The sequence below is a fragment of the Festucalex cinctus genome, chromosome 11 (assembly GCF_051991245.1).
Source record: "Festucalex cinctus isolate MCC-2025b chromosome 11, RoL_Fcin_1.0, whole genome shotgun sequence".
Taxonomy (NCBI): domain Eukaryota; kingdom Metazoa; phylum Chordata; class Actinopteri; order Syngnathiformes; family Syngnathidae; genus Festucalex; species Festucalex cinctus.
In genome coordinates this window covers 24,240,066-24,262,759 of record NC_135421.1, presented here as the reverse complement: position 1 = coordinate 24,262,759, position 22,694 = coordinate 24,240,066, and the positions used below count along the sequence as shown (strand labels likewise).

The window sequence follows — 22,694 nt, the reverse complement described above, 5'->3', positions numbered from 1 at the left end:
GGCTTTATTATTGAACCTTGTTTTTTTCCTTTAACAACCATTACAGGTCCAATTTCTCAACACAACAGCTATTACAAATGGCCAGTAGCCTATCTATTGGAAATATATACATGGCCTACTATATGCAAATTGATGTGTTTTTTTTTTTTTAAATAGGCATTAGGGCTGTCGATATTAAATCTTTTTAAAATCAAGAAAATTAGCCTATGCTAAACAGTTAGCAAACGTGATTAGCATTAGCGTGCTTGTGTTTACCATTTTAGGTCAGTAAACACTAACCATCATTTAGTTCACATGCATATCTACAGAGTTGAATTGAGTGGATATGACTATTAATTATTATTACCTTCTGTGCATTAGCATTATTAAACACCAGCACAATTAGCCTATGCTAAACTGTTAGCAATCGCGATTAGCATTAGTATTAGCATTAAGGTAAACAAACACGAACCACCATTTAGTTCACCCATAAGAATTGAGTGGATATAAAACGACTAAATATGTATTATTTTCTGTGCATAAGCATTATTAAACACCAACAAAATAATAATACATTTTAAGAGGACTTTCTTGACACTTTGTTTCAAGAAGTAGGGGCCACAGTACTATGTATTGATTGTTCGTGATGATTAGATTGTTATTGGCCGAGCGGGAGAAGTGACCTTTTGATAAGCAGCAATTGCATCATAAGAAAGTTGGCAGGTGCACAGAGCATCCTCAGCTTTATTGCATTATTTCCAGTAAAAGACGATCAAGTGCCAGTGATGGATAAGTGCAGCTCCGTGAGGGATATTTTCCTCTGGTGTCGGGAAACGGCACAAATCGATATAGCGATTTTCTAATGAGCTTGGCCTGATTAGTTTGGGTCCTAGATGAAGATTTGATTACACACCGCAGGTGATGGATGTGCGGCTGACCTGCGGCGACGCGCACGGCGCGGCCCCATTGATCTGCGCATTGTTGGATTGACAGGCTCGCGCGCAGCTGCTGTGAGAGCAGCTCACAAAGAAGCCACTGTTGAATATTAACCCTGTTATCTTTTTTTTTCCAGAGGCCTGGCAGCCGGAGAGGACAATGGGCAGAGGGGCTACATGTTGACCTTTGTCATCGCTTACCTCCGGGTGGGTGACCGCTCTGGCTTTTTTTTCTTTTCTTTTTTTTTTCTTTTCTTAAACGCAGGCTGAGCTGATGGGCAGCTGGGCAGGACCTCTGACAGAACACAAGGAGCCTGCAGAATGTGACCTCCAGGCCCTTGATTTGATGTGGTCATACTTATTGTGTGTTGATTTTAAATATGACTCTTGCTTTTCTTTTTAAACCAATTCCCATGTAGCATTTGAAGGCTAACCCATGATTAGATTCCATTCTAGTCGACCTTGAAAGAGAGAGAAGTAAAAAAGGGGGATAGAGAAAAATGAAAGCAAAGAGTAGATGGATGGATGATGATAGATTTATACTCAGCTCTCTTTATGCCTCATTTGCAATGAGGACAACAAAAAAGCAGAACTATTATGAATATTTAATGTGGACTTCCTCAGCTCAGTCCCCAAGTCACTACACTTTAATGAAATGAGAGTTTAGTTGAAGCATAACCTCACATGTATAATGTTGTTCTTCTCTGGACAGGACTTGGGGATGGACTATTATGTGATTGGCGAGTCCTTTGAGACCTCCGTACCTTGGGACAGGTAAACATAGAATTGTGGAGAATTTTTGCACCAGGCACACCACTTTTAAGTATTAGCCACAACCACTTGGATTAAAACAGTTGGAGTCCTATTCCACTAATGTTTCATTATTATTTTTAAATGCTGTAGCAAGGTCATACATAGTTAGAGTAAATATTTGTAGGAAAAACAGTAAACAAGTTGATGGAGTGGCATTTGTAACCCAAAAAGTTGGGTCTGGCATAAACTGAGGACCACTTGTACACAATGGAGGCTCAAACGTTGACCACAAATAATTTTGGCATGCTTCTTGCTCTCTGAGTCGTTCAGATTGCAAAATACAATGTTCCTACAATTATCAGATTTTTCTATCCTCCTCCCCCGCCCCAACTTTCCCTCAGTTCATTGGCACCAAGATTCCATCACATTACTTTTTTAAAAACTGAATAAAACAATGTTGAAGGGAGTTGAGGAGTTTCATTCATAAGAAAGTAGTGATGTGCTGCCATGTTGTGGCATCTATAAGTAATCATAAACCTTTTTTTTTCGGGGGGGGGGCATTAATTACTTGCGTATTCGGTTACTGTAACTATAGGAAATCATAGATGTAGATTTTTCTGAGGTCAAACTGGTGCCATTGTAAGCCTTTATTACTCTACTCTTACCGGTTTATAAGTAACATTTTAACATTCTTAACTGTCACACTCAGTGTAAAAAAAAAAAAACAAAAAAAAAAAAACTTAGACTTAACTTTTAATGTCACTCCCCTTCCTTCATATACGTGTTGGTTTATATTCTTCTTTTAGGACACCTTGTTCAGGCTACTTCTTCTCGAGGCAAAATGTCGCAAAAAAAAAATCCTCACCAGAGTTCGTCCTCTGCCGCTTGTTAAACTCGTATCTCATGAGGTATGCCGAGGTCTTTGATGACGACATGCATGGCAGCGGAAGGCAGAACTAATTTGTTGAGAATTTAGGTCAACCCACTCGCTTGAACCAGTCTTGAGTCGCAGGTTCAAGTCCCATCCGATCGCAGCGCATTTCGTCCTTGTTGTCATTGCCGCCGCTCATTGCGTAACACGGGAGAGACGGAGGGAGAGCCAAGCGGCCGAGGCGAGCGCAGACGCTCGCCTCATTAGACATCGTCCTCCTCGCCGTCCTCCACACGGCTGCACATGCTGGCGGCCATTTCCGCACTAGTGGGAACCTCTGTCACAGTTGTCTCTATGTTCAAGTCCACTTCCTCCTACACGTTTTTGTAATATCCTTTTATGGCCAAATGTAGTCAATATGCATTCTATGCCACATTAAAAGAGGAAAAAAAACTCACGTTTTTCTTCACTTGCAGGGTTTTGGACATCTGCCGGAACGTCAAAGCTCGCATCATAGGAGAGTGTAAAGACAAAGGAGTCCAGTTTCCGCCATTCTCCACATGCAGGTAACAGTTGCCATGTGATTGTGATGGATTGTCTCACAGTAGTTTGCAACTGAGAGTAACAGTGAGGACGTTTTTTTAGGAGGTGCTAATGACTCAAAAAAATCTGTAACAGTTTTGCAAGGGACGCATTGTTACTTTAAAAATTAAAGCTAAAGATTCTTCCTTGGATTTAACTTTGCTGTCTGCTACACTAGCGCCTTAAACGAGATGAACACGATAAATATGTGTATAATGCATTGTGGTGCTCTAATAATGTGTGTGACGTGCTTTTGTCAAAATACCGTGAGGATCAACAATTATTGTCCATTTTACACAAAATTAGCCTTTTTTATTTGGGGTGGCAGTTTACCCCTCCATAAACTGACAATCTAACGAGCTAGGCTTTTGTTACCATGACGACCAGAGGCTTGCGCTTGGGGCTACTTGTGAGAGGATTCATTTAACGTGGCACTTGAAAGTGGCGCTGGATCTTCACCCAGCCTAGCTGATTGTCATGACCAATGTGAGGTCGTTATGTGAATTAGTTCAGAGTGACATTCTCACAGACATTTTCAAAAATGAGCACATAACATAATATTTACTTTTTTTTTTAAATACATTTAAAAAAAAAAAAATCTTCAAAACCTCCATCATTGCTATGGCAACCCCAAGTTCTCCTATGTCAGCCCCTACATGGACCAGGCTGGACCCTTTTTAATGTCATGTTATCACTAGCAGGTTTAAGACTACACTCACAACTCTAACAGATAGACAGACAGACTGACGGCGAGCCGGCTGCTCTATGCTGGTGGACAGATTAGGCCTCAGCCTGATTATGCCACAGCTATTCATTTCCCGGCCGCGCTCTGTCACATGATTGATTTGTCCATTTAACCTCTGAAGCAGCCAGCGTGCCAGGTGATGGGCCATGTCAAATGAACAAGGGCTCGGCCCTGGGCTCCTCGGCGGGGAGCGAGGCCAGGCCGCAAGAGGGATTCTCAGATGGGGGACTCGTTTTTATGATCAAGTTCAGAGACTTTTTATTTAGAAGCTCGTACATAAATAATGTTGTGTTTGGCTTATTGAGATATAGCTCAGTAGGTTGATTCAAATTTTAAATGGACCTATTAGTGTTTTTCGATTATTTTTTATTTTTTTTGTAAGTGGATGACAACAATCAAAGAGGTTGTTTTTTGTGCAAATTTGTTATGCTTTTACTGGCGTTTTTGTTTCTAATAACAAATGTTTCCATTCTCATCTTTTGCTTTCCAGGGTGACTCAAACATATGACGCCGGCGCCTGTGTCTACTTTTACTTCGCCTTCAACTACAGAGGCCTCTCGGATCCGGTGCACGTGTATGAACAAGTGGAGGTGCCTCATCCAGTTCGCCTTATGCACGAATTTGCTCCCAGATTGCGGATGGATGACTAAAGTGTGATATTTCATTTCTATGCAGCATGCTGCCAGAGAGGAGATCCTTGCCAACGGGGGCAGTTTATCGCATCACCACGGAGGTAGGACGAGCTCACGTGGATTATTATTTGCAACGCGTGTTGTAACTGGAGCATTTATATGCAGGCGCGCACGCAAGGCTCAACATTTTGCCTAATGAGAGTCGGTAAAAGATCTGCGTGACATCATTCGAAACCACAACCTCATTACAAAGGCAGAAATTTGAGATTGTGTTTGTATTGTGGTGGTTGTGTTAAGCGGGTGTTTTGATTTTCATTTCCCCCTCTTCCGATTCAATGTTAGCAAATGGCCGATTATCGGATAGCTCTAAAAGATTTGAATGAATAAAATGACTTATAATAATATATTAAACCGTACATATCCCAGAATACTTTAATTTTTAACTTATTTTAGAATTCAATCCAATCCAACTTGATGCCAAAGTGCTTAACACAGCATAACATAAACACATGGCAAGGAACAACATAGATAAAATATTATTGATATAAGAGTGTAAAATCTTTATTGTCATTGCACAAGTACAGCGCAATGCAATTTCACTTAACAAGATAAAAAGTGACCTGAGATTAAGGTTAAAGCCAGAGGGTCTTCAAAATAAATGGCTTATATTAATCATATAATTTAAAAAAATGCACCAGAAGTGCAACTCATAAAAATAATTATTGTCAAAAAATTTCTCGTTTGTTAGCCTGAGCTTTTTAATAACCACTCAAGCAAAAATATTTAGGCGACATATGGTGAAGACCCCATAACTTGTGCTAACAACCCTGCTCTAACATATTTTCTTGACTCTTTAGTTTTTACTACTTTCCTATTGGCTTGGGCTTTGGTACCATCTTGTGGAATTTTAGGGCATTTCAGAAAGAGCACAACAGAATCCGCTCACTGTAGTTGCCATATTAGCTAACAGTTAGCCTAGCTTATTCTATTTCTTCTTCTACTACTACTTTGTTGTATTTTGCGTCAACGTTAATTTCTTGTGGCAACATGCTGCCCCTCACAGGCCAGCCTTGGTACTGTGACCAATATTGTTTGTCTCAAGCACTCCACACATTTTTTTTTTACCTCATCCTGTGTAGAGTTTCACATTAGTGAAATTGTTCAAATTTTGTCTTGGCCTCCTTCATGGGTCCAAACTGCATCCCGAGCTTTTTGTTCATCTCGGCCGCGACCAAATGAAACGTGAGCAGGGGAGGGCGGCCAAGCGACTCCGCTGGCCCCATCAGGTCTCCGCCAAGCGCCCGCCTTTATCTATATTGCCATCCGCCTGGCTGTTTTCATACATCACTTGAGGCTATTCATCACTCCTGTCAAAAACAGTATGCAGAGAATCAGCCGCGATATTAAATTGCAATTTCTCCCCAAAGGCGGCGACGGCTACAAAATTAAAAGATTGCTAATAAAAAAAAAAAAAAAGGAGGTGGCTGGGAATGTTGTCGCTTGAATGCTGACCTCCAAACGGTGGCCGGGGCCACCCCCAGCAGCCCGGGGTGGTGACGGCGAGGGGGAGGTATCGATGCGGCTCCTGTGTATGAGGCCCACTCTGTAATTGTGATTAATAACAGCGGGGCCGGCTATCTGGCCGCAGACACACCAGTTTGTCTGGCTACAATCAGCCGCTGACAAATGGGGCCACTTGCGGTGGCTTTTGTGTATCAAAGCAAACAGATGTAGTCAAGGATGGCCAGGTTGGAGGGCACAGCGAGAAATTCACTTCTTTTTTTTGGTTTGTTTTTTTTAATGTCGAGCCATTCACCACTGTCTCCGCAGGACACGACACAATGCTAACATGCGCTAGTAAGTGACTTTACCCGAAGGAGTCAAGAGCTTCTTTCAGACGGTGGTCTGGCAAAATGACCACATCTGATTGGCCTTTTCATTTTATACAGCGGCACGTGACTGGATCACACATAATACAGCAGTGCAGTACAATATATTTGAATGTTGTCATCTATAAGACATGTTTTTAAACGTTTAAGTACATTTGTTTAACCCATGCATTAAATGATGACATTCAAACATTCCTTATTTTGAATTAAATTTTTATTTACTCCCCCTCTAAATAAATACAACTTGTCCGATTTTTCTCTCTACTGTAAAGTTAAACAAATACTAATGGACAAAATATTTTAAAATGGTACAATTGATCTGCCTGTTTTTCACATCTTTATTGTTGTATGCATTAGGGGATCAAAAAATAAGTTCTTTGGTTATATATAAATTTAATTATAAAGTTATTGATTGACTTATTGGAATTTAATCTGCCAAATATCAGAATCGGCACTGACCTCAAAAACTAGTTTAAACTGTGCTTGTTTTTTTTATTGTTTTTTTTAATTAAGTTTACACTGCATAATGTGGTTCACAATAATAAATAATGTACTTATTAGGAATAAAACCTGCTTGGCTTTTGATTAACACTTCGAGTACTTAATATTTTTTGGCGTTGGTACTTAACAAAATGGATGAATGAAAACAGCCTGTTCATGATAATTTTTATTCTATAATATTCAAGCAGTAATTCCAGCCATTCATTTTCTATAGTGACATTTCCATTCACACCAATGGACAAATTAAGATTCTCCACTGCATATTTTACCAAAACAAAACCTATTTTTGCTGTGAAAGTGGCGTGTCATCCCTGTGATTGACAGGTGATCAATCCAGGGTGCACCCCGCCTCTTGCTCTAAACTCATGTGGGCGGGTCTGCAGACCCCCGTGACCCCCGAACAGGAGAATCCTGATAGAAAATGGATGGCTGCTTGTAAAAGCACTGCTTCAAGTGGGTCACCGGTGCGGCAGCAGCGTGGAGCCTCTCTGAGCATCCATCACCTGCGCGCCGCTCCATCTATCAATACTTGCGGGGGCCGAGGGGGGGCGGGGCCCGACGTTCGCTCCCTCGACCTCCATTTGTCGCCGAGGAGCCCTCCGTCCTCACCTTCGCCGCCGCGCGGCGCTCACGAAAGATGGAGACGATCCAGCGTCGCGGCGGAGGGCAGGCGGACGTCTCGCTCGCGTCAGCTGCGCGGCCGCCCGCCAGAGATTGATGGCGACGGCGAGCGAGCGAGAGAGAGCGCGACAAGATAGATGTGTAAATTATCACGCTGATGGAGGCAATGATGCAGTCCCGCCACCTTCTGTTTTCTCTCCTTCCCAGGAGGAGGCATGGAGGTGGAACCAAAGGGAGGGAGGGGGAGGGGTTACACTCCTGGAGAGCACCATTTTTTTTTTTGTAGTTATGGGGCAGCAGCTGATTGGTCCGTGTGTCACCATCTGGAGGTGCATGTGCTATCAGAGCCCCTCAGTGACCCCCTTGTCTGCCCTCTTGTGTCAGGAGGCCCTCACAGCCCGATTCCCATCTGGATCTCTTGGCTGGACTCTAATAACAAATATGTCGAGGCTCGTCCTATCTACACGGGGAAGGAGGGGGCGTGTCAAATATCCTGTGATTACTCTGCTGCTTTCAAGTATTTACACAGTAAGGAGCACCTGTTCTCAGGCTGATCCTTTCCCAAACGAGCGCGTCGCGCTGCTCTCAAGTTGGCACGACCTCCAAAGAGTTGACGTTTAAAAATACTTGATATTAGAGATTAGCGATACGATATTATCACGATATGAAGCTCGCGATTCGGTAATTATCACGATATTGTGGGGAGTTTGGCGAAATTTTAAAAAGATCACAATATTGTAAAAGAAATGAGCTCATACTAAAAAAAAAAAAAAAAGCAAAACATTGTGCTTTTGTACATAACAATGCATATAAACCACCTACAATCTCTAATAACACTTTTATTGAGGCGCTTGCTTGTTTTTGCACGCACACATTGACTCGCTTCACAAGCTTATTACGTTCATCTGACAATTAGTATAGATTTTAAAACATAGAAGGGCCAAAACATCCCGAATGAAAATTAAATTGCACTAAAAAAAAAAAAAAAAAAAAAAAAACTAGCCACGAGAGGGTGCTAGAACTGCATAAATGGAAATCAACCTGACTTTTTTTTAACAGATGTGTTGCATTTAAATATTGTGGACATGACGACGACGAGATTGCGGCAGTTTTAATATCACGATATTGCACTTATCGTTACAGCACTATTAGATAGACTGGTATGTTTTTTTTTCAGGGCCGATGCTGATTATTAGGAGTCAAGGACGCCGATAACCAATATTTGAAGCCGATATTCATTTTCAGTAAAAAGGCGGGGAAAATATTGGTGTATTTTTTTATTTTTTTAATACAAATATTTCACATCCCCCAACTCTCCACTGCAAATATTAATCGTTTCATTTGTCTCTAAAATTATTATAAGCACACCTGTGGATAATATATATTCTTAATAACTTAAAAGAAAGCAAAATAGAAATATAAATCTGCCGAATAACTTTTAACATTGTTTATAGTCCCTGCACACACTCTTGACAGTGACAGCGCCACTGCCACCTAATGTAGTGGATGTGCAATTACACTTTATTGGAGTATAGCCACAAAAAAATAAGTGAAAAAGAGTGAGTGAGTGAAGGTTGGATGACGTTTGTGAGCTGCAAGATGTCATCTGGCGGCGTGAGAGGAGCGAGCGAGCGAGCGAGTGAGGGTGGCCGGGTGGAGCCCCCCACAGCCCCTCCCCATCCTCCTGTGGGAACACACGCACACGCACTCGTGTCCTAATGAGTTTGATAGTCTGCTGAGCTCTATAAATCACGCCATGCAAAACATTTCTCCTGGCTGAATAAAAGCATTTATCACCCTCTGTTTATTCACTCACTCTCACAAGATTGATTGGCTCACAGCAGCCTGCCGAGCAATCAGCCGTGCGCATACACCCCCCCCCCCCCCCCCAACCCACCAGCACCACTTCCTTGCCCCCCCCCCCCACTTTGAACATCATCCACCCCCCCCTTTCACTTTCTTCTTCATCCTCATCAAGCAATTCATTTCAATTCTGCCTCCACAATGGGGAAACTTTGGAAGAGTTTATTTTATTTTTTTTAACCTATCGACCTGTCTGTCACCAATTTTCGTGCCGCAATGCCCACACAAGTGGGAAAGGAGAGCCACAGTCATATATAATTTTCCATTTTACTAGTGTTTTTTATTTATTTTATTTATTTATTTATTTATTTATTATTATTATTGTTTATTATTAAATTTTTTTTAATTATTTTTGTTTATTATTTATTTTTTTTTAATTATTTTTGTTTATTATTTAATTTTTCTAGTTATTTTTTTTTTCCCCTGAAGTTTTTCCTTGCTCTTTTGTGGTTTGATCATAGGATGTCGTTTGCTATTGATCAACTGTGGGCATGTGAAGCCCTTTTGTGTGATTAAGGGCTATAGAAATAAAATTGACTTGACACTTATTTTGTTTATTTTAATTGAAGTGTACGTACACGACTGTACAGTATTGTGTGAGTCTGAGACAAAAAAAATAAAAATCTCTGTATAATTAATTGTATAGAAACAAAAACAAATTCAACCCAAAAAAAGCTTTGAAAAACACTGATAACAATCAATACACATTTTACATGATAAATTGAGGAAATTTGAAAAAAAAAAGAAGATAAACCACTAAATATATTTTTTAAAAAGAAAGAAAAATAACAGAAGTTATATATTAAATGTAATCAAACTAAGAAAAACTGACCTACAACAAAGCGTTTTTGAAAAAGTTATACTAATAAATGCACCCTAAAAACTAATTAAAACTAAGTGTATTTGGAAAACACAATATTTAATACGCATATCAATACGTTGGCTGCGATACGATTCAAGAATGCAAAGATTTTAATGTATAACAAATTAATTCAATTCATTAAATTAAAACTGACTTTTCATTTATGAATAATTTTTTATTCCATCCCAAATAAAATTATTTTAAAAATATTGAAAATACATTGGGGAAAAGGAATCTAAATATGTGAATCTGTAGATTGTGTGTGTATATATATATATATATATATATATATATATATATAAAAATATAAAATAATACTAAAACTAAGAAAAAACTAAACTGCAATGAAGCATGTAAAAAAATGCTCTAAAAATGAAATAAAATTTAGCGAATAAAAAAAAGTCAAAAATGATATAAAAGACACTATAAAGAAAACTGCTAACCAATTCTATTTTTTTTTTTTTTTGTAAAACATGATCCGCAGCACGCATTCATCTGTGTCGCGTTTGCGTGTGTCCACAGTCGGCAAACTTCGCAAGGCGTGGATGCGGGAGAGCATCTCCAGCGTGGGCCTGGGCATGCTGCAGTCCGTCAAGGACTACGTGGATCCCGCCAACATCTTCGGAAACAGGAACCTCCTCTAGCCCCGCCCACTCACACACGCGCAGACACGCCTTTCACACAGCCCCTCCTCAAAAATCATGCAAAGAGATTCTCGAATGTGAAAGGGACTCTTGTTGTTGTTGTTCTTCATCCTTCATGTGGTGCCATCATGTGTGTCCGCTCATCCAATGAGCCATAACAAGCAGTGACGCGCGTCTCGGATACGACACAACGTCAAGTCTGCTCACTCCAACTCACTTCTGGGGAAAGTCACTTGAGCATTTAGTCCATATCCTTGATATCCTGTGTACTAGTATGCTCTTCATTCTCACTAGTAACACAATCCAGTGCACTGCTGGAACTGCCGTGTCTTACTACTAACTTGTTGTCCGCTACTAGTTAACACATTCACTGCCATTGACGGTTATAGACGTCAAAGTTCCATTTTATATAGGCTAGCACTGAATGAGTTAGTACACCATTTTCAGACTTTAGAACCTTGATATCCATTTTAAGGTCCATGTACTAGTACACACTTTATCACTAGTATGACAATTGAATGCACTAGTACAATGAGGGTGCACTAGTAGAACGACATCTTACTACTACTAGTGGCATTTTTTTTTTTAGCCAAACTTAAGATGTATATCCTACAAATCCATCTTAAGGTTCATGTACTAGTGTGCACTAGTAGAATGGCTAGTGCGTACTAGTAGAATGACCGTCTCACAAGTAACATTTTTTCCAACCACCATATCACATTTGTGCACGCTAGTAGAGCAACTGCATATTACTAGTGAGGCAAAACTGCACTAGTTGACATCTATGCACTATTAATGCCACTAGTGAGGCATTCAATGTTTTGTTTTGTTTTTTCCCCTGTGTGAATTATATGTCACTAGTAGCACACAGTTATCAACTGGTGCACAGTTTTGACTTGCTAGTAACATAGTTGCCAAATTAGTGTTGACGAACTTACTAGTACAAAGAGAACGTAAGGTGTATATGGACCAAATGTTTTTTTGTTTTTTCTCGTGGTTTTCCGTAGACGTGCTAATCTTGTTTGTACGTTACTGAAGCTCTTTGTGCCTTTTGGAAAGCTTTTGTCTGCCTCCCCTTCCAAAAAAAAATGTACTTGTATACTTCCTGGTGATCTACTGGCATATGTTGTCCTTCCCTTTTGTGAAGCAACAATGACTGTGTGAAAATGTCTCACTGATGATCTGTTGCCATAAACGTGTATTTTTGTGTGTGTTAATCTGGGGGGGACGTAGTTAACGAACCCCTACTAGGACCTCGACTTTTCACGATTATGTATTACTTTGTGTTTTTGTACTCCCAAGATGTGTTACTGACATGTTTTTTTTTTTTTTTTTACTCATTCCCTGCCAGCCCAGTTAAAATAAATCTTTGACGTCTATATCCGTCAATGGCAGTGAATGCGTTAATAACGCTGACATGTTTGGCTCATGTGCTACCAAAGACTCGAACACCTCCAGACTAGTTTGGAATCCAACCATATATTTTTATTTTATTTTTTGTAGTTTGCAAGAGTTTCTAGTGAATGACTTTGTGTTTCTTCAAATGAACAGTGATGATTTTACTTTTTTTTTTTTTTTTTTTTTGTTAAAGCAGCTTTAAAACCATTTTCTGATCGAAATGTTTGCCAAATCATGACTACGCATCCCATATGTGGAATGTTTCGCTTACAAAGATGATGATGCTCAATAACACATATTTGTGCATCTCTAGTTAGTATATTTCACCGGAAATTGCAATTAAACTGCTACCATAATATTCTGTAAATCCTGTCACTTGAGCATCATCTTTGTCAAGGCAGCATTCTTGTATTTGGATGTGATTCAGGTGTGCAAGTGTACCTAATGTTGACTATGAACTCGACTTTGCCTCGCCATAAACTCCTCCGACTGATGACTTTGACTTTTGTGTGTGTGTGTGTGTAATTTCCCTAACAAATTGGATTGATTTCGGAGCTGCTGCTTGACATGACATCGACAAAAATGTTTTTTGTTTTCCTTTTTGTTCGCAAATGTGTGCTTTTGAATATTATATGGCCCTTTTTGTTATTCTCCTGATAATACAATAATAGTCAGTGTGTTTTGTCAGCGCCCTTTGTGCAATAAATCCAACTAAAACAGCCATCTGGAGGATTTTTATTTATTACAAATTGTATATATTTTGGGCAGCACGGTGTGTAGGCTTCTTGTAATCCGAAAACACCTCCAACCTTCATTTATGTATGTATGTATGTATTTGTTTGTTTGTTTGTTTATTTATTTATTTATTTTTATGGGTACAGTATTACTTTAAATTCCCACATCCACGTCCTGGTAGTCAGCTGTGTAATCTACTCAAGTACGAATCCGACGATTGTTTTATTAACAGCTCACGAACAAGTCAGTCATATTCCCACCCTGCATGTAGTTACTCCAGCCATCCACAGGAGGTCAGTATTGTATCGTATCGCAGTTGCTTCTCCGTTTTCCTTTTTCCAAACCACCCACACGGATTCTTAACGATTCTTCTTGGGCTTTTTTTTTTGTTGAACTATATTTCTTTGGCGGAACAATTGGCAAAAAAAAAAAAAAAAAAGTTTAGGCAACATTTTGTCTGCTTTCAAAGAACAAAATCAGTGCTCATCAGGAAGTTGAAGTTTTCACAGTTGGGTTTTGTTTTGTTTTGTTTTTTTCACCCTAAAACTGTGTATTGTTATAGAAAACGTCACTCAGGGGCCCCTGGGGAATGTTGCTGCTACGCCACTGGTTATGGATAGAGCTTACAGTGGAAGCCTGACAGCAAGGCTAAGCTGAGAATGATCCAGCGCCTTTCACAGCACATCCTCATTTCGGAATCATTTTCCGCCCACACGATGCCTGCTGACGTCACAGCCAGCCGCCGCCATCAACAGCAGCAGCAGCAGCACACAACCTTGGGCTTGTCACGTCAGACGCTCCTCCTGCTACTTTTATGCCACTTCGCCCCCAGTTCATGCTTTTGTATGAATGGATGGAGCGTCCGTTTTCATTTATTGATGAGATTCCTTTTTTTTTTTTTTTCCTCCATTCACTGCCACATCTCATTGTGAATTTTAGGATGCAAGTACACTTTTGACCACAAGAGGGCAGCACGTCACTGACAAGCTGCTCAGCGTCTCACATCAATGAAGACAAATCTAGGCCACGTTAGCAGCATCATGTTTATTCAAAGTTGAGTACAGAAAGTCAGAAACATTGCACATCAGCGTCGTCATGCCCGGGCTTTTTCTTTCATTTAAATATGTCCAAAAACATAAAGAGAAGAAACACGTTACATCTTGTAACTTACATGTTCAAAAAAGACAGGCTTACGGGAGGGAGACTGGTAGAAAAATAGAAAGCACAAACTCATGCAGTACAATAGAGAAGACATGCATTTCTGTGGAAATCCGAGGTATTCGTTAGTCTCCCGCTGTTGCTACATCCTCAGAGTTGAACACAAGTCATTCAAAACATGCAACTTAAATATTGTGGAAAAAAAGATTAGGAACCATGCCTGGCAAGGTGCACAAATCACATGTTTAAAAAAATGACAACAAAGTACAACACAAGTCATAAGGCAAAAAAATGTCGAGCGTAAATATTTGCTCGTGACCTTATGGGCACTTGAGTACTACTAAAAGTGAGTCAGTCAGGTAGTCATCCTTGGACGCGAAAAGACAGTCAGAAGAAATGGTGAGGAGGAAATAGGCCAAAAATGTCTGAGAAATAAATGCAACTTTAAGAATCATGCCGCGAGATTAAATGGCTTACTTGAGCAGGAAATACACAGCAACGTCATCAAGGCACATTGTGTGGCTGTGTGTGAATATTTCCATAAGTTTATGAGGGAAGATTGGATCTAGACTAGATACAGTTAGGTCCAGAAGTATGTGGACAGTTTTCCCCAAATGATTTTGCCTTTAAACACAATCATCATAAATCATAAATGTCATGATTAATTGACAAGATAATTGGTCTTTGTCGATATGAAACATTCTACAATGTGATACAACCAGTGCCCAATAGAGGGCGCGAGTGCGCCGCCCCACCACTGACGGCGGGCACCACATCCTTCTTGTGGGGGGAGAAAGAAAAATAAAATAAAATACAATATTAACTAAATAAAAAAAAAAAATTCAAATATATTTACATATATTTTAAATGAGCAAGATAAATGGCATTTGTACATTTAAAGGGATACTTGACTCATTTAGCCATTTTCAGCAAGAAGAAAGACATTACGTCACAAGTCAAAATGGCGGTCAGCTCCGCTCATACTGTAATTTGTAATTTGATTTGTGATTGGTTTGACGAAACGTCAACAATCTGCCTGGTTTGGATGCTACACTGAAAAATGGGGATTGATATTTACTTGAAAAAAAAATCTAGTAAAGTTTTTTTTCACATCAGAAATGTACTCCTTGTAAAATTTACTTAGTGCATCAACCTTTGCTAGGCGCTTTCAAGTAAATATCACTCCCCATTTTATCAGTGTTGTCACAGGCATGATGTTCTGAATTGTCAATAATTAATGTGATAACCTCATTATTTTACATGTACAATTATTAATATGTTTGAAAACACATTTTGCCACTTGCTGTCGACTGAAAATGACAACGCGCGTGCTCGGAACATAGGTGAGATGTGATTGGTTGTTACCCGTTTGCTGAGCACCTGTTATGTCATTTTCAGTCGCCAGCAAGTGGCAAAATGTGTTTTTAAAGGTATTAATTGTACATGAAAATTAATGAAGTTACCAAATTACTTCTAGTCAAAAATAGCTTACTGCTGAAAATGGCTAAAGGAGTCAAGCATCCCTTTAAAACTATTGGGTCAAAATTTGGGTCAAGTTTACCATCACTGGATTCAATTTTTAAACAATCTGAAGAGTAAGAGAAGCCCCGCCCACAACCTTAAAAAAAATACATTGACTTCATAACCCAACTGTTGGTATAAGCTGTCGAGTTTGACGACTATTGGGTTGGAATAGAACTGCCATCTTGAATTCACAATTTCTGATTTGTGCTTTTTCATGTCTGCCAATTACTACTTTCCTATTAGCCATGGATTTATAGCATTTTAAGGTGTTACAAGTTACAAGCATTACATGCCATATTATAAAATGGTTGTTCAATAACATCCTGTTTTATGGAAAATCGACTTGTAGTGTATATTGGCAAAATTATTTATAAAAAAATAAAAATAAAAAATACATCACAGGTGTCATTTCCATAGTGTGGATGTAAAAAGAAGCCATGCATTTTTTCATGGGGAATCTTTCAAACAAGGCACAGAAGGGAAAGAAGTCGAGCAAGCATGGCCGCTCCGGCAACACTTTGTCGTCCTACGGCCACACCAACATTCTGTGACAGCACTTGAACGCAACACGCCCCTCAGTAGCCTACTGTATGTACACATTTACAAAAAAAAAAAAAAAACATCCTTCACAAAGGCGCCACTTCTCCAATATTTCCGGGCCGCGCCATGTTGCGCAACCTCCATGCGACAGAAATCAGCAATGCCGACGCCGCTCATCTGCGGCCACCCTGACAACCTTTCGCACACCTCCGGGAGCTTTTCCCGCTCTTCTCAGAGGAGCAAAAAGGTTCCCTGCACAAGTCGCAGGCCGTGACGAGAAGTGAGACGTCAATATAAAAAAAAAAACGGCTCGCTAACCCAGTGATGTCGAGCTGCTGCTGCTGCGGCAGGGGGAGCCGCCCGCCTCGGGAGGCGTGCAGCCGACGGGTTCCGAGGGGCTCGCCGGGGCAGAGACGCTGTGCTCGTGTTGCCGCTTGTTGTTCAGCTCCTCCCATTTGGACCTGTTGGCTTGGATCATGTCCAGCATGGGTTTCAGTTTGGGATTTAACTTGACCAGAGTCTAAAGAGAGGAGACAAAAGTAGGACAAGCAAATAACAAAACTGTCCTTTCTCTGTCGTTTGAGCCCCCTACTCCAGGTTGTCATAGAAACAGCATAGTATTGGGCTGCGCCAACTTCTTCCTAGACATTCTGTATATGTGGCCTGAGTGCTTATAGAGGAGAACTAGGACGTTAAAATTGTTTTCCCACACCCATTGGAGTAGGAAACGTTTTTCTCTGTTGTGTTGACGTGCTAGCTTGTGTACAAGGTACAAAGTCAGCACATTATTCGGCCCATTATTCATCTCCATCCAGACGCCACACCGGGTCTCCGGGATCCATTAACTCGGTTTCATATGAAATGCGCCACATTCACACGACCGATGAAAATTTCCTTTGAGGCTTGCCGGTGTGCATTGCCAGCATACGCACATTAAAAACAACACACTCATAATGTACATGCACACAACCACACAAAAGGCAATTACAGTCTATACAGTATAGTGTTCTCTTTGTTAGGATTGTGGGTAAGTGGAGGTTTTCTTGTCCAATCAGATTTCAGCATTTGTCGCTCTAATCTGCAAAGGGTCTTCGCAATCAGGAGTGCTGCTTGACGTAATTTAAACTCGAGTATATTAGCAGTGGGGCTGTTTCTTGAAACAATTTGATTTCAAGCTCAATGACGTCAACAAATTCCCGTCCTCTGATTGGTTGGTCAGAACAAAACCTGTTTCAACCAGTTTCGACGACCAAAACTGGTCAGCACACATTGGATACATTTCATAATCAGAATCTCTGGCGTGAATTTATCTTTTTTTTTTTTTTGTCATATTAAGAAATAAAAATTAAAGAGATACTTTATTTGCCATTTTTGACAGCCAAACATTAATATTTTGCCTATAATAAATTTGATATTTTCATTATTTTTCATGTACAATTAGTACCTTTAAAAACACATTTTGCAACTTGCTGTCGACTGAAAATGACATCACAAGGGCTCAGGTAGCCAATCACAGCTCAGCTTGTGAATGTCACATGACCAAACCTAGAAATCAGGTGAGCTGTGATTGGTTACCTGAGCCCTTGTGATGTCATTTTCAGTCGACAGCAAGTTGCAAAATTTGTTTTTAAAGGTACGTGAAAAATAATGAAAGTATCAAATCAATTATAGACAAAATATTAACTTTTTATTCCTATAATGGGCTAAATAAGTGAAGTATCCCTTTAATTCTAAACTGTTGCAGATGTTGTATGCTCTTATTCACAGTGTTGCCACTTACATTGAAAAAAATGTATCTTCGTTGATTGACTGATTATTGGATTTTAAAAGTAACTTATTACAAGTTATTTTATTGAAAGTGCATTTTTTTAAACAGTAATTATTAATGATAAAGTTTGATGAAAAAATAGACATTTTCACTGAGCATCCTTCAAATGTCTACTTGTTATTGTTAGTTTTAAATACATAAAAATAAAAATAGCCTTTCTGGACTTCACTTAACAAATTCATAAAGGGAGCCAAATGTTAATACTTTAATTTAACATGTATAATGTAACTCAAAACATTCAGCGACCTGCATTAGTCAGAGCTCTGCTTCACACAACCTATTGAGACTTTATAAGCTTGAACGTACCATGCTGAGACTGCAAATTTTTTAAATCATATTTGATGTTTTTTTTTTGTTTTTTTTTAAAGCTAGATAACACTTTGTCACCAGTACGCAGAGTATAAACAACTAATATTTTAGCTGACACAAAGTCAACAATTTCCAGCTTGAAAACGCGAGCCGTTAATTGTTTCCCTTTTTGTTACTTCTATGTTCCATTATACACAGTTATTTATAGTGTGCCTGTTGACTAGTAAAAGGGTGTGTTTTAACTTTTTTTTTTTTTTTTTTTAATTAGTTTGGTTACATGTGGTCCCAAACACAATTCTCCCTCATTCATACCCACCATGGAATGTTGTCACTATTCCTCATAGGAAGTGTGAGAGAGAAGAGCGGGACAGTTATATAAAGGGCAGATTAATATTCTATGGAGCATCAAGACGACGTCAACAAGATGAAGAAAGAGACCTTCCGACCGCTGCCTCACATCTGCCTCTGTTCTCCCCCCACCCAAGTCTAATCGGCGGCGGCGTGATCGTGAGCTCCATATCTGCGTCCCCCGCGCAGGTAACGCTAACTTGTAACGTCTACTTTGGATGCTTTGAACACAAGCCGCCGGATGAATGGAATATATGGGACGGTGGGCACGTTTGGTGCCGTCCAGCCGCGATGTCTTCTTGCCTCGCTCTCGCTTCGCCTTCTGTCGCCCACGCAGCGGGAGGGGCGGCCGCCTGGCTCATTGACGTCATTGGCTAACGCGCATTTTCTCACAGGCCGCTTGCGCTCAGCATCAAAGAGACATCAGCCCCCACTTGCAACAATACAGAGCAGAACAGGAAATGACAAACAACAATGATATGGAAAGACGTATGAGCATTAATTCAATGTGCTCGTACGCTCCGAGCGCTCATTAGTAGGACAACTTCAAAGTATTGCATCAAATGGCGCCATTTGAAGATTTATATGATATCCTTGAGATCTGGCTTGAGGTCCATGTTACTAGTACGGTCTTCATTCTTACTAGTAAGACAATGCAGTGCACAAGTAGGATATAGATTAAATGTTCAAACATTATGTGTTGAATTAATCCTATTAAGAGTGCTGAATTAAGGGCTTTGGTCAAAGACTCAAGGAGTGAAAGCGAGGCTACATTCAAATTTTCAAGCATTTAGTAAACTGCAAACTCCCCTTTTAGCCTAATAACACTATAAAAAATAGATCATTTAGGGCAGCTGTGGCATAAACCTTATATTGGGCGGTGCTTTAATAAACTCATAAATTTGCTCGACACACATACTGTACACTTCATAAACTTAAAAAAAAAATGCAGGACCAGCGGACTTATTTCTTATAGTAATGGTAGCTACTGTTACAACCATGCATATATTCATGTAATTATTACAAAATAATGCACTAAAGAGAGGTACATCCAGGTGCAACTGTTTCTGATCCCTCCCTTAACCACTTCTAGTATCTAATTCTTATCAGAGTGAGCCAGTGCCAAATGTCAGCTGAAATTTCCGAGCAATCGATAGTGCCGCATCTCCATCTCGGCGAATGCCAAACAACGTGTGAAGAAATTCCGCGCTAGTTGGGAATGATTGCTTTCCTTGCAGTTGCATGCGCACAAAGCATCAACCTTGGAGGGCTTTCATTCAATGAGGGATGTGTTGGTGGGAGAGCGTCCTAAATGGAAGTGGGCAGAGGCTTTATTGCTTTATGTCACTGGGGTGAGACAGCAGATCAAGAATCATGGGAAGGATTTACACCCTCTGGATATACATTATGTATTGGGACACCTTGGACATTACACCAACAAGAAGAGAGAATGTAAAAAATATGGTGGCGCTTGGGAAACGGCTGACTTGAGCACATATTAATGAGAAAACAACGGCATTGCTATTCTATTAATAACCGGATGCACAAAAAAGTCTCAAGGACCAAAGTAGGAAGTCGGCCATTTTGGGTACATTGGAAGAAAAATTGTAAGCAGGTATCCACGACCAGGGGTCAGCAACCTTTACTGTCAAAAGAGACATTTTAGGCCAAATAAATAAGCAAAAATCTGCCTGGAGCCGCAAAACATTTGCAACATTATGATGAAGGGAAAAGTGTTCGTGAATGTACTGAGTGGCCAATTTTAATTAGAGATGCACAATAACAGAAATTATGCAGCATTCAGTACTTTAGGATTTATTTTCTTTTACCTTTTCGTTTTCCATTTTTGGATTTTTTTTTTCTGCTTGTTTTTTGGACATTTTATGGTTATTTTTGAACATTGTTTTCTTTCTTTCTTTCTTTCTTTTTTTTAAACATACATTGCATGGGTTTGATTTTTTTATATTTTTTTGTCAATTCTGTGTACATTATATGGTAATTTTATGCTTTTCCTCTCCTTTTATGATCACTTTTTAGACATGTTTAGGTTTTTTATTTATTTTTAAACTTTTTCATCTACCTTTCATCTCTCTTTGTCTAACAACTTACACATTCGGATGTTCACATTTTTTGAATATTTAATTATATATTTTTTAAATCTAATTATTCATTAATTTAAACAATATTTGATCTAACTTAATCTATTTTTATCTAAATATTTAAACAAAACTAACTAAAAATATTAAATAAATATAAATATTAATTTTTACTTTTTATTTTTACATATATTTTATTTTTATTTTTTTAGAGATCCATAGGAAGCAACAGGAGAGCCTCATGTGACTCCAGAGCCGCAGGTTGCAGACCTCTGTCCTAGACAGATGGACTACACATTTTTTTCCCCCTGTGACATGTAATGTGGGAAAAGAATGGCATCAACGTTGATGATTGTTCCGTGTGTGTAAGGGTCCAGTAATAATTTGCCATTCCTACGACCGGTTTGAGAAGATTACCTCATAGAGCGGCGCACAAATTCCATCAATCCACTCCAATTGAAGACCCGGCAGCTCGTCTTTTCTGTTCCGGTCAAAGATGGCCTGAAACACAAACGGAGGAGTCGATTTGTTCCAGTATTGTCGCATGGTCCAAGTTGCTTCACGGCAACAAATCATTTCTCATTTTCTCTCCCACCTCTTTCTTCTGCAGCGTTTAATAAGAGGCTTCACGGCGGCTGCGCTTCAGAGATATCTGCTACGACTCACTGCAGAAGTGAACATTGTATTTCCAACGCCCACGCATTAAACTGTACAAGTTTAACATAAAGAGCTCGGCAGGGGTGGCGCAGGCAATCTGGCCTGGCTTGATTAGCCATTGTGCTTAATTGCACATGCACGAAAAGCTGCAGTTGTCCTTCCGAAATGTCTGTGTACATTCTCAGTCCTTGAAAAAGTGTTTACAATAGAGACTGGCCTTCAAAGAGTCACTATTACAAAAAGTATTTTAAAATAACACCACATACAGTAATTAACGTCTAAACCACTGGCAACAAAAGCGAGTAGTGAGTACACCCCAAAGTGAAAAATAAATGCTATACAAGTAGATTGAAGACTGAGCTGCAGTACAGTATTTATGTAAAACATTTACAAAATGTAAGTGGTGTAGTCACTTTTGTGAGATTGGATATTGGTCATATGGGTGAAACAAACATCACTGAGATGTTCTGATCTACTCACCGAGGGTGTGAGCTTCAACTCTGATCGTTCCCTGTCGCCCTGCTCAAAGAACTCACTTGTCACTAACTCAGCCACCTGGAGCAAGAGGACGATACGTTTAGAAAAATATTCTGACTCACGGATCAAACAGGCAAGACTGAATTGCTCACCTTGCGGGATGTTTCCCAAGGTTTGGTGACAGCGCCGAGATCACATGCTGTCATCATCATAGATCTTAAAGAAAAAAGGACGGTCTGCGTTATTATAGATTTTTTAGCAAAAGGGAGATTTTTTTTTTTTTTTTTTTTTTAATTATGCAGTTTCACCTGCACATGTCTCTATGGGCCTTTACGTTCCAGTTATACTCCCCCTTGTTCACCAGTTCAAAGAAAGTGCTCCTGTTCCTGAGTGGGGAGAAGTTGCAGGTGTAAGACACATAAGATACACCAGGGGGCGTTGTGAACCAAACTAAGCCAGGACAGGTTGAAAACTCGGTCAGTAGAATAGAATGAAATCTCCTCTACAACCACCAGTTTTGTTATTTAAAATCTGTTGATGTGGAACATACTCAAAATAAAGAGTGAGATCGGTGGCCAGAATTGACTGTTTGAGCAGCTGCATGAGGTTGCTGTACTCGCTGGACGAGAGGTTGGAGAAGATGTTGTGACCCTGGGAAGACAGACGCAATTTATAAATCATACACAAGGAGAAAAAATAAATAAATAAAAAGTAAATTTTAAATAAATAAATAAATAAATTCTACAC

General features: G+C 39.7%; 2 protein-coding genes across 4 annotated transcripts in view; one reads left to right on the top strand and one right to left on the bottom strand.

Moving 5' to 3' along the window:
* The window catches only part of agps (alkylglycerone phosphate synthase), a 28,146-nt gene extending 15,148 nt beyond the window's left edge, over positions 1-12,998 (top strand). For both annotated transcript variants that reach the window (XM_077537036.1, XM_077537037.1), the window contains exons 15-20: positions 1,052-1,121; positions 1,627-1,688; positions 3,015-3,104; positions 4,356-4,455; positions 4,541-4,598; positions 10,756-12,998. In XM_077537036.1, the coding sequence (XP_077393162.1) occupies positions 1,052-1,121; positions 1,627-1,688; positions 3,015-3,104; positions 4,356-4,455; positions 4,541-4,598; positions 10,756-10,877 (502 nt within the window). In that variant the 3' untranslated portion in view covers positions 10,878-12,998. The remainder of the gene's footprint in view (positions 1-1,051; positions 1,122-1,626; positions 1,689-3,014; positions 3,105-4,355; positions 4,456-4,540; positions 4,599-10,755) is intronic.
* A 1,041-nt stretch (positions 12,999-14,039) lies between these two features.
* Positions 14,040-22,694, bottom strand: part of pde11a (phosphodiesterase 11a) — a 34,581-nt gene continuing 25,926 nt past the window's right edge. For both annotated transcript variants that reach the window (XM_077537165.1, XM_077537166.1), the window contains exons 16-21: positions 22,498-22,598; positions 22,256-22,333; positions 22,100-22,163; positions 21,951-22,025; positions 21,231-21,314; positions 14,040-16,752 (exon numbers count right to left, since the gene is read on the bottom strand). In XM_077537165.1, the coding sequence (XP_077393291.1) occupies positions 16,546-16,752; positions 21,231-21,314; positions 21,951-22,025; positions 22,100-22,163; positions 22,256-22,333; positions 22,498-22,598 (609 nt within the window). In that variant the 3' untranslated portion in view covers positions 14,040-16,545. The remainder of the gene's footprint in view (positions 16,753-21,230; positions 21,315-21,950; positions 22,026-22,099; positions 22,164-22,255; positions 22,334-22,497; positions 22,599-22,694) is intronic.